Here is a 17,050-nt window from a genome sequence, read left to right as displayed (position 1 = left end):
AAGAGTTTTTTCAGGACAACACCCATATAATAAATTATAGCTATATTGAGTAAGCATGCTCACCTTGACTAATTTCTTTTTTTTGTTAATGTTTATTTATTTTGAGAAAGAGTGCAACAGGGGAGGGACAAGAAAGAGAGAAAGAGAGAGAACCCCAAGAAAGCTCCATGCTGTCAGTGTAGAGCCTGACACGGGGCTTGAACCTTGGAACTGTGAGATCATGATCTGAACTGAAATCAAGAGTTGGACACTCAACCCACTGAGCCACCCAGGTACCCCTTGACTGATTTCTAATTAAGAACTTTTCTTGGGCCACTTGGGTGGCTCAGTCGGTTAAGCATCTGACTTCAGCTCAGGTCATGATCTCGCAGTTCACAAGTTCAAGTTCAGGCTCTGTGCTGACAGCTTGGTGCCTGCTTTGGATTCTGTGTCTCCCTCTCTCTCCGCCCCTCCCCGTTTTCTACTCTGTTTCTCTCACTCAAAAATAAATAAACATTAAAAAAAATTAAAAACTCTCCGATGATCTAGAAACCATTATTTAAAAAAGAAAAACGTCATTGAAAGACATGAAGAAAACAAAAAGGCAAGCTGTGAATTGGGAGAAAAAACTATTTACTGTATTTATCCAGAATACACAAACAAAATACATACAGATTAATAAGGAAAAGACCAACAACCCAAGGAAAAAACATGAAATGAGAATATACTCTATCTCATTAATAATCAGGTAAAGAAAATTAGAACCAGAATGAGGTACCTTTTTTTTTTTTTTTTTTTAAATTTTAGCCTGAGTGGAGGACAGGGGCAGAGGAGTGGGGAGAGAGAGAATCTTAAGCAGGTTCCACACTCAGCAGGGAGCCGAGTATGGGGTTTGATCCCACAACCCTGGGATCATGACCTGAGCTGAAATCAAGAATCAGCTCAACCGACTGAGCCACTCAGATGCCCCCTCGAACAGGATATCTTTTTATACCTAGCAGCAGAATGGCAAAAATTTGAAAGTCTGACTGTACCAAGGGATGGAAAGGATGTGGAGTAACAGGAGACTCTTAGATGCTGTTGTTGATAGGATTTATTGGTTCCGGATTTTAGGAAAATTTGGCACTAGTGGACTTGAAGATAGCCATACCCTAAACGCAAGGATTCCACTTCTAAAATTTGGTGCAATGAGTCACCTATGCAGGTTTTGATTCACCAAGTCTACTATGGCTTGGCCTGAGAGTCTACATTTTCATTGTTTCTTTTTCTTTTTTAATTTTTTAAAATGTTTTTTATTTATTTTTAAGAGAGAAAGACACAATGAGCAGGGGAGTGTCAGAGAGAGAGGGAGGCACAGAATCAAAAGACAGGCTCCAGGCTCTGAGCTAGATGTCAGCACAGAGCCCAATGCGGGGCTCAAACCCACGAACCCTGAGATCATGAGCCGCCCAGGCGCCGCCTCATTAAGTTTCTGTGTGAGGTGTTGCCAGCCTAGAGACTACACTTTGAATAGGAAAGTTCTAGACTACCACATCCCATTTTAGATGTGTGGCACTTTTAGGAAATGTGACATTTGTTTGGGATACTGGGCTAAAGGAATTAGTCTGCTCTCTAGGCCAAAAGAGCGTATTTCCCACAGGCTACCCTCAGGGCTAAGGGGATTCAGAGTCTCTGGCACACACCTGAGCCCTAGAGAAACTTGCATATCTGAATGAGGGACATATTCATGAATATTTACAACAGCACTGTTTCTGAAAACAAAAAATTGGAAACGCAAAAGCCATTATAATGGATTGGATAGATTATATCATTTCAGTGGACCGTTGAACAGAAGTGAAAATGTGATATACAGTTGCACACATTAACTTGAGTGAATCCCAGAAATGTAACATAGGAAGTCTTGGACTTACTTTATCATGGGAAGACCCTGTTACTTAAAAATGGCTCAACTGAAATATATGGAGGATATGTTCTGTGTCCAAGAGGACTGAGAACAAATGTACAGAAGTAGTGTCAGCCTTTCACAGAGTCCCCAGAAGTTTATGATTGGCTTATGGCTGTGCTTCCGCTTGTTTTACATTGTTTCTTCATCAAATGGTTGTGTGTGTGTGTGTGTGTGTGTGTGTGTGTGTGTGTGTTTTGGTGCGTCAGTCAACCTTTAATGTCCAAAAGAGGCATGGATGCAGAGCATAGGAGATGTGGGGGTGGGGGGGTCTCAGCTTTTGCTTCAGAAATGAGGGAGACATGAACACAAGCCAGACATTTCAAGCTGGCCACACAAGTCTAGGAAGGCAAGGGAAACAGAGTTGGACATTCATAAAAAAATAAAACCGATATATGTAGTATGATATAATTATTGATTTAAAAAGCAAGCAGAAATAATGTTTAGGAATGCTTGTATGTGTGATAAGTTATTTAAAAACAAAAGCAAGGGAATAAACAGAATTCAGGAGTGTCAGAACACTGACAACTTCAGCAGTTTGGGAAATATTTTATTTTCACAACTGGATGCTGAGTTCATGGGTATTTTATTATGTTTTTATATATGTTGGTATGTACATATGCACTTATGTAGCACATAAACTCTAACCTATACTGTTTTATTAAAGAAAAAATTTGTGACGTCAGAGCAAGGAGTAAGTTTATTCCTCTTTAATGGGAAAGAGCGTGGCCAGTTCAAGGGCCTGGAAGAAGGCAGTGAAGCTAGCAGAGAAGTGCAGGCCAGGATAAGGCCCGGGACTTAGGATCATTCCAGGCCTCATTAACCATGTTAGGAAGTTTTGAGGGTAAGATGATTTGTCTTCACCCCGAAGCACTGGCAGAATTTTGAAGGATTATAAGCAGGTTGGAGACTGGCTGTAATGTTCCAGAACAGAGGAGCCTTGTTTAAAACTACGTATCTTTGACTTTGCGCTTGGAATTGCTTTTGAAAAATTAATTGTGGGAATTGTTTGAGGCCCAGGATTATGGAATTGTTCTCCATATAGAGGTTTTTTTGTTTCCTTCTGCCAGGTGCCTCTAGGTACTACCAGCTTTTTGCACTAATTCATTTCCAGGATTGACTATGAATGATCTGAATCAAAGCTGCTAGTGTTTATAAGGATTAGATTCCTGGTTTATCCTTACCCTAAAGTTATAACCCTTCATTCAGAGCACTATCTTAAATGTGCACGTACAGTGCAGGTACCCTATCTGGTACCTCATCTGGTGTGTCTGGCATGTGTCTTCGGTTTCCATGCCTGCAAGGCCGCAGAAAACAACAGATCAGGTCTATAGCAGATATCCACAATGCGAAAGCAGTTTTGTGTTGGCTGTTTCTCTGAGTTTTCAATTACTTACAGATTTGGGCCTGGAATTTCATTGATATCCATTATTTAATAATTTTAAGAAAGTATTTTTAAAAATAGATTTTTAAAGTTATTTTTAATAGGAAGTTTGTTGCTTACTGATGCAGAAATATCCCCTACATTTTTTACACAGAACCTTTTAATTTCCTACTATAAGCAAAGGTTAAATTAGTTTATATGCTTTTTCTTCCATTCCTCTTCCCTTTTCTTTGTTATCCAATATTAGATGATTATGTCTTTCTTAGTTTTCACTTTGTGTTGCTAAATACAATATACTTATCAGTCTTTGATAACAGTAGTGATTACATCAGTTATCTATTCTGGTTTAAAACAAAAATGGCTTACTATTTTTTGTGGTTCTGTGGGTTGGTTGGACAGTTCGTGGGTTTTCCCTGGACTCACCCATATGTCTTCATTTAGCTAGAGGCTTGTCTGAGTTGGAAGATCCTAGGACCTCATGTTTCCAGCAGGTGATACAGAATAGTTCACTGGGGTACCATGGTTTGTCAACACTTAACTAACTTCCTTACATGATAGTTCCAGGACAGCCACAGGGTGTCTTGAGATTTGAGTTCTGAGAATTGCATACCGTTACTTCTACCACATCTTCTGCTGATTAAAGCCAGTCACAGGGTTAGTCCTCGTTCAGAGGAAGGGAAAATAGACTCCACTTCTTAATGGGAAGAATTGTAAAATACTGTGACCATGTTTTCAGTTCCCCACAATGATGTTTGTCCTTCTTAAAAATGATGAAGTAATAACACATTTAGACTACCTTCTACTTTCTCCCCCCATTCCCTACATTTATATCGTTTGTATACTGTAGGACATATAACATGTTGTGTGTTGTTTTAATTTTTATTTTAAATAATCGCTATTTCCACCGTGAGGCTTGAACTTACCACTCCAAGATCAAGAGCCATATGCACTTCCAACTCAGCCAGCCAGGCACCCCACCAAATAACATGTTTTGTTCTGTCACCATATTCCTACATTTGTTTTAGTCTTACACAGTGTAAGTTTGTCTCTCTGTAATGCGGACACATCATACGTGTTTAAACCTACGTACATGTATGCACACATATATATGTATATTTTCACTGCTCACTACTAGTCTTTTGCCATAGGGTTCCCCCCCTTTTACTTTTTAAAAATATTTTGTTTATTTTGAGAAGGAGCGAGAGAGCAAGTGCACAAGCTGCGTGGGGAGGGTTAGAGAGGAGGGGAGAGAGAGCATCCCAAGCAGGTTCCTGCACGGACAGTGCAGAGCCCGACATGGGGCACAATCTCATGAACGGTGAAATCATCACTTGAGCTGAAATCAAGAGTCAGATGTTTACTTGACTGAGCCACCCGGGCACCCCTTTCCTAACTTTTAGATATAATTGACATATAACATTGTGTAAGTTTAAGATACAATGAGACGATTGATATATGACACACACATACTACAATGTGATTACCATGGTAGGGTTAGTTAATACATCCATCATCTCACATAATTACCTTTGTGTGTGTGTGTGTGTGTGTGTGAGGTGAGAAAATTTAAAATTCACTGTCTTAGCAACTTTCAAGTATATAACACAGTATTGTTAATAGTAGTCACTGTGCTGTACATTAGAGCCGCAGAACTTATGGTAAGTACACTTACTGTGGTGAGCATTTCATACCATATATAATTGTCAAATCACTATGTTGTACACCTGAAATTAGTATAATATATTCCACCTGGACTTTAATAAAGAAAATTAAAGTTTATACCCTTTGACCAACATCTATTTCCCCCGCCTCCCAATCTCTCAGGCCTTGGAAACTACCATTCTGCTCTGTTTCTATGAATTCAGCTTTTTAGATTGTATATACAAGTGAGATCATGTACTATTTGTCTTTCTCTGATTTATTTCACTTGGCATAATACCTTCAGGGTCCATCCCTGTTGTTTAAAATAGTGGAATGTGTGTGTGTGTGTGTGTGTGTGTGTGTGTGTGTGTGTGTGAGAGAGAGAGAGAGAGAGAGAGAGGGAGGGAGGGAGGGAGAATGGACACTTATGCTGTTGCCATGGGTTTTCAATTACCTCTTGGTTGGCTGAAGATTCTTTCAAATCAGGCAGTTTGATCTATCACAAAGGCCCACGATGAATCACATGTACTTTATTCCAGACGTCCAACTTAGTGTTACATCGAATCCTTACTTAGCTGAATGTGAAATACAGCATCTGAATAGCAGCAACAAATAAAATGTGGCAGTTTATATACAATATGGGATCCAAGCTGATACTAGGAACGTTTGTGGAATTCATGGACATTACTCTAGAAGCAGATAACCTCTATTCATCTTACCTTAGGTACCACTGCATAGTACAATAATGAAATAATAGCAGTGATGATAAGTAAAGTAAAAATGTTTGGGATTCGTTATGTTTAAAAAGGTAAGGAAGTTTATGACATGTTTTAGGAAAGTTGCCATTTGAGATTATTAAAACATTTGGTAAGTTTTCAGTTTTTCTTAAAATCATATCTTTGGACCACCTTATTTTCTCTATATAATTCTAGATATGTGATGCTACTGAAGTTTCTACAAGAACTTCATATAAACTGTATTTTGTCAGTATTGTGATGTATTTCTAGTTGCTTGCTGTGAATGAAGTAGTTTCTTATCTTCAGTTGCAGATTCTTTATCTTGTCCTGTTACGCAAAATGTTCAGCCTCTCAAGTCCAGCCCAGTGGTATCCACTGTTTTGTCTGGAGCCTCATCAACAAGAACGCCTCCTGCTGCAAATCGCCTGGCCGAGCCTGCGGCCTCAGCTGCACGGCCACCGGAGCTGTCGCAACAGAGAGGTACTGGAAAACTTTACTCTGTACAGAAAAAGCACACACTCACATGTATACACACACACTGATTCAAGTAGCTGATTTTAAAAAGTCAAACTGTGTAACTAGTTTATATAAATTATGAGGTAATGTAATTTATAATCTCAGCTCAGACACAATTTTTTTGTATATTAACTTCTAGTCTCTGCTTATGATTATATATTTTACATAATTGTAGTCACAGCATATATACCATTTTGTGTTTGGCTTTTACATTTATTAAATTATACACAGTTCTTCATATATCCACATAGTTGTTAGAATCATTTTCGTGACTAATATGTCATTATGCCACTGTATTATAATTTATTGATCCGTCCCTCTGTTATGGAACATTTCTTCCCTATTTTTTAAATATTACCATAGTTTTAGGAAAAGCACTGAAGATTTTTTAAACATTACTATAGTTTAGGGTAAAGCACACAAGATTTTTTTTATTATGTGAATCTCCATATCCTATTGATGATTTCTCTGTCATTATTATTAATGAAAGTCCTTTAGACCCAATTTTGGTACTGAGAGGGGTGAAAATTCAATTGTAACCCAAACCCTTGCACCATTGATAAACAATATGGTTTATTCATTTGCTTGTATAATATTCTCCATGTGTTAATAAGTGACAGGTAACTAAAATGTGTTGTTTTGACCCTCTTTCTTTACGTTGCCTTTTCTTTTGGCAGGATTCTTGGTTATTTTCTATCTAGCTAAAACTCCAAATCTATTGATATTTCAGGTTGATATACTGTGTTTTTCATTTGATGAGAAATAAACTGAACTATTCTTAGGAATCTGTAGTTGGTATTTCCAGAGCAACCATTAGTAATATTTTAGAGACTGTGCTTACTGTATAATGACAGCTTATTACCTTGAATATGAAGAATTCTCTTTCATTTCTCTCTCTCATGTTCTGAAACTCAGAAAAAAACATCTTAAACATTAAAACATTAAACATTAAAAATCTTCTTATTTGGCTTTCTAGGAAAACCAGCTGCAGCACCATGGAGTGTCCATGGATTCCCAAGAAGCCAGCGGGTATATTGGGAATAAAGTCTAGTTTTTTATAAGTGTTTTGCCTTTAAAATGAAGGGCTGGTAGGAAACTTTTGTTTATCATGAGCAGAACAAACTTAAGAGTAGGTTGAACCCCTAACTAAATGAACAGTATCTTTCCTCTGCATTGATGACTGCCTTCCATATCTTAAATCTCTTGCTGGTTTTGACCCTTTACATTGTCCCTGCTGATATCTTTTTTCCTATTATATTTTCTTTTTTAGCATTTTACTTTAAGTACCATCCTGTCATTTTAAGTATCATTTTGTAAACTGCATCCCTACAAAATAATCATAATTATGTTTTTTTCTTACTAATAAGATAGATTTAATAAACTAGATTTGAAAAGAGGGGCTGCCCTTTATTGAGCACTTACAGTGTGCCAGATATTTTCTATTTATTATCTTATGTAACCCCCATTATAATCCTTTAATATCCCTGTTTTCAGAAAGATTAAGGAATTTGCTCAAAATTTTAAAGTACTCTACTTGAGCAGCAGAGTGAAAGATTTTTAATACAAATCTTTTTATCTTTGTGTTAAATGAGGCTGAATTGTTTCATTGGCTATTAACAGGCTCTTGATTACCTAAGAGAAGTTCCTTGAATAGTAACAGGAAAGAGAATATTAGAAACAATTGAATTGTAGGTTTTTTGTTCCTTTTTTTTAAGTTGGAGATTGGCTTCTTTGTGGCCTATAGATAGATCTGAAGTAGACAATGTGATTGTGAGATAGAGTTACTGTATGTGTCGTATAAGTTGTGTTTATGCCAGTGGTGCCTGTTGTAGTTGGATGATGTGAGCGCTGCACAGGCTGTACCGTGGTACTGATATGACTACTAAAATATTAATACTAAAAAGAGATTACTATTTTTCTCCCAGCTTAAAAGATACTTTTGTTTTGTTATTCTCAGAAGGACTGCGCATGCTTGTACTGGTTTAAAGATAGGAGCCTGCAAATTTTGGCTTGCATACCTCCAAAAAAGTTTTTTGTTAAAACTCGGCAACTACCTGGGCATTGGTTAGATCGAGAGCTAAACTTTTCCACCAAAAGTTTAAATCCGCGCAGTTATGTGATTTTCAACATATTGTATATATTGACTTTTAAAACAAAAGAGGTTACATTATTCTTTTTATCCACTAGAATGATATCTGCTACCATCCTTTTTAAAAATGCCCAAATGAACCCTTCTTTACCATTTGGAAAGTTTACATTTTTCCTTTTTCTCCTTAATGTCATACTCTTTCCCCTGAATATATTTAATAATATACTATATCCCTAAGCTAGACACTCTTCTATCATTTTATTGTACTTCTTTGCCATAGTAGTATTATATAAAACGAAAACGAATTTGGGTATTTTTGTGGAAAGTACATTTTGAATGGAAATAACGTCTTTCAGTGAAATGAATGGCTCTTCCCCATCCCTATCATAACTTTGTGTACCTGAGTTGTGTGACTCACTATTAGAATAAGATAAATTTCATTCATAGTTTTTGTTTTCACACATGTAATTGCTAAGAAACTATATTCATGTAGAGAAGATAGGAATGGCGTTGGAAGGTTCTTATTAAAGCAGTGTTGTTCTTTGGACTTTTAAATGTTTGTAACCTTCTGAGTTACGTGGCAGAATTTTTATTGTTGTTTGTTAGATTTTATTTTCCAGGTTGTAGATAGATAGTACTATTACTACTTTCATGTAGCAGTTTACAATTTTAAAACATATATATTTTTTAATTTTTCAATTTTTAAAAATATCTTTAATTTTTATTATCTCACTTGATTATCGGGTAAAGCAAGCATATAATACTTCATTTTCCTTTCATAAAAGAAAAAATTGAGGTTTAGAAAGGTTAAGTGTCTTCCCCAAAGACACAGACTTTCTCGGTGGGGTGTCGAGACCCACTGTGGATCCTCTGCCTCCAAACCCAGTGCTTGTTTTGTTGAATAAGCAATTACTCAACATATTGTGAATGTCATTATACCCTTGCCAATATGAGATCTCATCGCATCCTTTCAATATATTTTTATTGAAAACTTTTAGCTGTGATGTAGGTCATGTGATGTAGGTCTCCATATAACCTAATTGGCAAAGGCAGTCTTCATTTTTAAACCAGTGAGACAAATTTTATTCTTTGTCAAAAAATATGATTTAATTTTTTTAATCTGAGGAAATATGTTCCTGGAGTTTCAAAGGGGTATCATAAACTCCACTGAGAAATAAATGATAGCATATATCTTCTAAGCCAAATTACTAAAAGCAATGAAATATAAGTGTCAAAGACCTAATGTGATTAATGTATCCTATTTTATAGTAGATTATAGAAACTAGGCAATGAGTTGATAGACTGTTTCTCATTACTAAATTTGAAATAAAGCAGGGTAACATGTACTACATTATTGATGAAGTGAGGATTCTCTTGAAATCCATTGTATTCCTATGGTAAATATATGCATTATGTGTATCAAACTCTGGTATTTGGTGTTTTTTAAATATTTAAATAAAAATCAGAAGTAATTCTGTTACTTAATCAGACATCATGATTAAAATGTTCCTATGTTGGAATGCCTGGCTGGCTCAGTTGGTTTAACACTTGACTCTTGATTTTGTCTTAGGTCAGGGTTTCACAGTTTGTGAATTCAAGCCCCGTGTCATGCTCTGTGCTGACAGCACAGAACCTGCTTGGGATCGTCTCTCTCCCTCTCTCTCTGCCCCTCCCCTGTGCTTTCTCTCTCCCTCTTTCTCTCTCTCAAAAATAAACATTAAAAATAATGTTCCCATGTCATTAATTGGAAAAAGAAAAACATACACCACTAAATAGTAACAGATTTATCCACTAGTAAATACTTTGTTGTTGTTAAAAGGAGGTAGAAAGAATTAAATATTGTATAAAATATAAGGAGATGAGAAGTGATTGTAACATTATAAATATTTTATGACAAGCATTTCATGTTGACTCTAAAAGAAAATAATAGAAAATACTATCTGAGTTTTATTCAATGTATCTTAAAATATTGGTCATCCTAGAAAACATTCTACTTGTTTTTATTTTTTTATTTTTTAATGTTTTATTTTTGATAGAGAGACAGAGCATGAGAGGGGAAGGGGCAGAGAGAGAAGGAGACACAGAACCGGAAGCAGGCTCCAGGCACTGAGCTAGCTGTCAGCACTGAGCCTGATGCGGGGCTCCAACCCACGAATGTGAGATCTGACCTGAGCCGAAGTCGGAGGCTTAACCGACTGAGCCACCCAGGCGCCCCTCTACTTGTTTTTAAAAGAATGAACACTGCTAAAAATACTGCTCAGATTGGTGGAAATTTCTTTTTTCTAATGACTTGCCCTGCCCCCTACAGAATATTAAAGAATAGCTAAAAATAATAATTGTTTTTGATTTAGTATATACAAAAACATGTTTTTAAAGTTCAATAATAGCTAATAATTATATAGTATTTAGTATATTTCAGGCATCATTTTAAGCTTTGAAATATATTAATTCATTTAGTCCTCACAACAGCAACCATTTGAGGTAGTTATTGCCCCCTTTTACAGATGATGTAAATGAAAACCAGAGAGGCTAGTAACTTGCCCAGGGAAACGCAGCTGGTAAGCAGTAGAACCTAGAACTGAACTCAGAGCCCCCATCTTTATTCACTGTGTTCTGCTGCTTGTCTATTCAGTATTTCTTCCTGGTTTTGCTTTTCTCTCGTGGTACTCTTTCAAACGCAGTGGGTTCTTTGGCAGTAGTGCTTGTGAGCTGCATATGTGCAGATTTATTAAATAAATTCATCATTACTCCCACCAATTTACTTTTCACTATTTCTGAATTAAGAATATTCCAGTGAGCCCCAACCTTGTTTCTAACATGTTTCATCTTTAACCGAAACATGTATGCCAAAATAAAGTCTGTAGATTGAGGGTGCCTTGCTTGGTCATTTAAGGAGGGAGGAAGCTCTCCCTTTAGTTCCAGAGACATTTTTATATCTCAGGGCAATGTATTATCGTAAGATTTAAGATAAGGGAAGGGTATGGGTTTTCTTTTAAAGTGAGAGAATGGCTGTTACCACAGGCATTTTATATAAGGTGGCTAAGTTTTAGAAAGAGTATCGTGGAAACTGATTCCCTTAAGACCATTATTTTGCAGGAACGCTTGGAAAGTTTTATAGTATGCGTACCTACTTTGAAGACCAGCTTAAGGAAAGATAGCAGTTGCTCAAAAGTCTGAACTCTTGAATTAAAAAAGCTAACTTCCACAAGGGATTTGTTCTCATAAGACTAGTTTTATTTATTTCCAATGTAGCTGTATCCAGGAAACAGTGAAGATGCCTTTTTTTAAGCAGCTCCAAGGATACAGTTGCTTGGAGATTTTTCCTGAAGGTACTTTAATATTATAGGTAGTTTAAACTGAATGTCCTTTTTAAAATATTGGGGCCCTGTTGGTAACAAAGCTCTTCATCATCCCAGAGTCTGTCTATGAAGCGTGTCTTACCTCTTGGTTTACTAAGTTTCATATCTTGAAAGTGCTAATTAAAACAGAGTAAGTTAGGATGTAGCATTCCTGCCCCATTTGGTGGAGGTGGTGGTGGTTGAAGTGGGAGGTGCTCTACAGTGGCTTTCAGGCTGAGCTCTAGAGAAACATTATAGGCCACCCCCGCATATATGCTGTCTGAGTGTCTCATACATAGGTTCTGGCTCTTAAAGGAGGTCTAAAGAAAGGCACTCAGGAAGTTCAGACATACTGTAAAGGACTTGGCTGTCAACCCCCTTTCGTCTGTACCCCCCCATTTGTTGTAGTTTGTATGAACTGTACCCAGCCTAGAGCAGGGCATTTAAATAAGGGTTGATTGTTATTCCAGAGCTCTCACCATTTCTCTGTGGAGTCACAAAAATGTCATATTCTTGTGCCATTAATATTCCCAAGCTTTAAACAAAGTTTACTTGGACAAGCAAAGGAATGCTAAATTCTGAGCATAGTAAGAGTCACAGTTAGGGAAGGAATTAAATCTTGACACATTTATCTCTAGCACTTCTCAAAAAGGATTGCATCTTTTTTCAGGAAAGTAAAAATTTGAGTACATTGTGTGACGTTCTGTTAATATAGTACATTGACAGCCATGGTATAACCTAAAATGATCTATTACTCTGTTTTGTCTTGTTCATTGGTTTGTTCCAGTTCATTAAGTAGTTCTTTAGATTTTTTTAAGTCATTGTGTAGTCATGTCATTTGTTTCCAATTAAGCACTGGATATTTTTTCAGTAATAAGTGAATTCGTTGTTAATTCAGTAAATCTAGAGGAAGAGAGGAGAATGTTGTATCATGCATATAGGTTTGTGCTGTAGTTCGGCTTTTTAAATTAGTTACAGAGTCAACAGCTTGCATGTTGATTTGATTCAATCATGAAAAGAATGGATTCTCTTCTGATTTTTTCCTGCTTGCTGACCTGTCTTAACGCAGTAAACTGATTTTCTTCTTTCTCTTGTTCTTATTGTTTACACACACGTGTATACTTCTTAAAGTGCAATGCTAATAGCATTTTGAGAAAGTACTTCATTTTTAAGGAAGTTCTTATTAAATTTAAGATTGTCTCTACAATCTTTTTACTGTTAACTCATATTTTATAGCAAACCTTTCAGTATATTTAACCTAAGGCTTTTGTTAGAGGAGTATGCCATCCTGAATTCGGTTTTTCAGGGTATCAAGTTGATTTCTCAGATAAGTTTGTGATAACTACTATTTATCTGTAGTTAAAAGATGTTTCAGCAAAGCCAGCAGATTTTTCTGTGACTTCTTTGGTCCTAGTGGGAAGATCAGAGCTTCACTCATCTACAGTTTAACCTTTGCTCTTTTCTGAACTCAAATCTTTCCTATGATAGCCATGAGTTACGTTTATTAACATAACATGTTAATTTAAAAGGTCACCTGAAAGAGAAAAAGACAGCAAGCATCAGAGAACTCCCGTGTGACTTTGGTGAGGCAGTGCTTCATTGTGCTTCCCAGTATTGTGGAAATGTTCTTAAACATCCACACTGTTTCTGTGTTATTTTTTATCTTATTTTCAAGTTGAGCCATAAAATCTTTTGACAAAGATGTTTATCATTTTGTATTTTTAATTGGGATTGTTTTATTTTCCCTCTTAAAATTTTGTGGATCTTAATTTTTAGTCTAATTTTACCACATTAATTAAATTATGAAAACACCCGATCGCTGTTGTGGGGGCTGGGGAGGAGAGGAGTTAACTAGTTGCCAGCTGTGCCTTTTCCACAGAATCTGCCTTTGTGGTGCATCTTACACAGGAGACCAGTCTTCACCCACCCACCCACCTCACACGTAGGCAATAGGCTGAAGCTGAGATGATTGGCCATCTCAGAAAATCTGCTGTTTTGTAATTGTCACACTTGTAGGACCACAGGTAATAAGCTCTTTTTTTTTTTTTTTTTTTTTGAGCATCCGTGAGCAGAGAACTATTCTGAATACAGTTCTTTTCTTTAACTGTCATTCTTTTTCCGTTACGAGAACTGAGTTACCATCAGGTGGCATTAGCAGAAGGAAGATATCAAGTATCTGTATGTGTGTTGAATGTTGTATAAATTCATTTCAGTAGAAATGATCACTGCTAACCAAAAATGCACAGCCCCAAAGGATGCACACCACAAGGGCCCCAAGGTCAACGAAGGTAAACCTGTATATAGCTCAGTAAAACTTTCAGAGTATCACTGCAGTTTCCTGAATATTATCAGTGTAATATGTGGTGCTTTTTTCACACTTAAACCAGTTCAAACAAAAACTGCTTTTACTAAACTGCTTTGCAGAGATTTTCTAATGGTTCCAATTTGGATAATAAATTTGCTAACATTAAAATGCATGCTTGGATGTTCTTTAGAATGTCAGAGTTCTTTCTCACTTTTAATGCAATGTCAAAATTTTATTTCTCATCTTTCCTGTTGGTTTGACTCTTGTGTTTGTGCTTTCCACTTTACAGGCATGCAGTATGGTGACTATGTTAATAATCAAGCTAGCTCCGCACCAACTCCCTTGTCATCAACTTCCGATGATGAGGAAGAGGAGGAGGAGGATGAGGAAGCAGGTCTGCTTTAGCTTTACACCAGTTCTTGATCTTTTCCTACTCAAGCTTTCTTTTTATGTCCACAGTCTGTTAGCCTTAAAAAAAAAAAAAAAAAAAAAAAAGAGTGTCTGCAGATTTAGCCCAATGAACTTGCTTGGTTTGCATTATAGACGGGTTGGGTCACTTAAAATGAGGTGTTTTGCTTGTTTTATTTTTCCTCCTTTGGACATCTTTACCATTTTGTAAGTAACAACACATCTTTCATGGTGATAGAGTGCTTTCTGCTTTCAGAAACGCATTTCCTCTCATGTCATATGCCAAAGAATGAGTCCTAACTGAAGCTTTTGGCTTATGGATTGCTTAGAGGAATAATGTTTTATTTTCTGCTTTGCATGCTACCTACGCTAATCAGAATGAGCCACTTGGATTTTATAACACTGGTAGAGAAATTGTCAGTGTTTCTTTGAGGTCCTTTTTGGCCCTTCTTGTCATACACTTAGGAGGCCCAAAACTTGTAGTTATTACCCTGCTTCACGAAGTAGTAGTTCAGATCTTGGTAGGGGAAGAAGTTGCACACATGATTACGTGTAGCAGCTGTTGAATATCTTTCTCTGGCTTTGTTGGGTAGAACACTACTAAACCTTAAGCAGTTCGGTTCCTCCATTACTCATAACAGTAATTACTCATAACAGTTTTTTTTAAATGCTTATTTATTTTTGAGAGACAGAGCATGAGGGGGTGTGTAGAGAGAAGGAGACACAGAATCCAAAGCAGGCTCCAGGCTCCAAGCTGTCAACACAGAGCCTGACATGGGGCTCGAACTCATGAACCGTGAGATAATGACCTGAGCCAAAGTCAAACGCTTAACCAGCTGAGCCACGTAGGCGCCCCTACTCTTAACAGTTTAAGACAACCAGGAAGTGCTGATATTTCAAGTTATATATAACCATGATTCTCCTTCTGTTATTTTTATTATTGAATGGAAGGATTTGCTCTATAAACAGTATGTTTAGACAGAAGTTTATTTCCTGTGCATTTTAAAAATATTCAGATCCTGGGGCACCTGGGTGGCTCCGTCGGTTAAACCTCCGACTTCGGCTAGGTCATGATCTCACAGTTCATGTGTTCCGAGCTCTGCATCAGGCTCTGTGCTGACAGCTCGGAGACCGGAGCCTGCTTCAGATTCTGTTTCCCCCTCTCTCTGCCCCTCCCCGGCTCATGGTCTATCTCTCTCTTCTCTCAAAAATAAATGGTAAAAAAAAAATTTTTTTAGAAAAGGAATGACTATACATATAGTGATTAAAAAAAAATTCAGATCCTTATGCTCGATTTGAGGAAGGTTAAAAATTGAGGGTTACAGTGAGGAGTAATTTTTTTACTTTAAATATGTAAAATAGCCACCTATCTTTTGGGGGTTTTAGTAATTTTTAAATTTCATATAATTTAATAATATTTCAGTCTTATAGAAACATTGTTAGAAGAGTAAAAGAAGCTCCTATATACACTTAGATAAACCATTTTTGCCCCACTTGCTTTATAATTCTACATTTTTTTCCTGCATCATTTGAAAGTAAGTTGGAGATACGTAATTCCTTATTATAGGAACAGTGTCCTATAATGTAACATAAACACAATACAGTTTTTGGGATATTAAACACTGATGCAGGAATATCAGCTACACAGTCCATAGTCAGATCATTTATAGCCGTTTCCATGGTCCAGGGTTCAATTCAAGGTCATCTATTGAGTTTTGTTGCCATTTCTGTTTAGACTTTTTCCATCTGAGATAGTCCTTTAACCTTTCTTTTTCTTGACTTTGACAGTTTTGAAGAATATAGGCTAGTTGTTTTGTAGAATGTACCTCAGTTTGGGTTTATCAATGTATCCTTGTGATCAGATTCAAATCCTGTATTTTGGCAGGATTACCACCAAAGTAATGGGTTTTTAGTGCATTTTGTCTGAGCAAGGCACATGATGTTGATTTGTTTCCATATTGACGGTGTTAACTTTGAGCACTTGATTAAGATGGTGTCTGCCAGGTTTTTCCACAGCTTTTTCCTCTTGCAGTTAATAAATAATTTGTAGAGAAAGGCGCCTGAGTGGCTCAGTCAGTTAAGCGTCCTCCTCTTGGTTTCAGCTCAGGTCATGATCTCACAGTTTGATGAATTCAAGCCCTACATCGAGCTCTGTGCTGGCAGCTTGGAGCCTGCTTGAGATTCTCTCTCTCCCTCTCTCTCTTTGCCCCTCCCCCACTTGCACTATCTTTGTCTTTCCCAAATAAGCTTAAAAAAATTTTTTTAAATAAATAATTTGTGGGTGATTTTTTGATAGCATGTAATGTGTTTTTTATTAAACATTCATTCAGTTAATTATTCATTGATGATTTTCTAATTCCAACATTCCTTCAATGTTTATGAGCCAAGTTTTCACTGTAAAGGAGAGCTTTTTCTTTTCTCTTGTTGACGTCTTTGGGGTCATAGTGATTCATGGATTCTTGCTTTATTCACTAAGTAATAATCCATTACAAACATTGGTTATTTTGATAGCAACTTATCCTAGTTTTGGTCAATGACAGCTCCTTGAAACTATCTTTTAAAAATGTTCCCACGGGGGCACCGGGGTGTTTCAGTCGGTTAAGGTCATGATCTCATGGTTTGTGAGTTCAAACCCCATGTTGGGCTCTGTACTGACAGCTCAGAGCCTGGAGTCTGCTTCGGATTCTGTGTTTCCCCTCTCTCCCCCTCCC

The 17,050-nt window shown here is 36.9% G+C and overlaps 1 protein-coding gene across 1 annotated transcript in view; it reads left to right on the top strand.

Moving 5' to 3' along the window:
• The window catches only part of SEC24B (SEC24 homolog B, COPII coat complex component), a 97,608-nt gene that overhangs the window by 27,160 nt on the left and 53,398 nt on the right, over window positions 1–17,050 (top strand). Inside the window, exons 4-5 of the mRNA XM_029951340.1 lie at window positions 5,990–6,163; window positions 14,221–14,325. Of these exons, the coding sequence (XP_029807200.1) occupies window positions 5,990–6,163; window positions 14,221–14,325 (279 nt within the window). The remainder of the gene's footprint in view (window positions 1–5,989; window positions 6,164–14,220; window positions 14,326–17,050) is intronic.

The sequence above is a fragment of the Suricata suricatta genome, chromosome 1 (genome assembly GCF_006229205.1).
Source record: "Suricata suricatta isolate VVHF042 chromosome 1, meerkat_22Aug2017_6uvM2_HiC, whole genome shotgun sequence".
In the NCBI taxonomy this organism is placed as follows: Eukaryota; Metazoa; Chordata; class Mammalia; order Carnivora; family Herpestidae; genus Suricata; species Suricata suricatta.
Note: the sequence above shows the minus strand (reverse complement) of the source record. Positions and strands in the feature narration are given on the sequence as shown.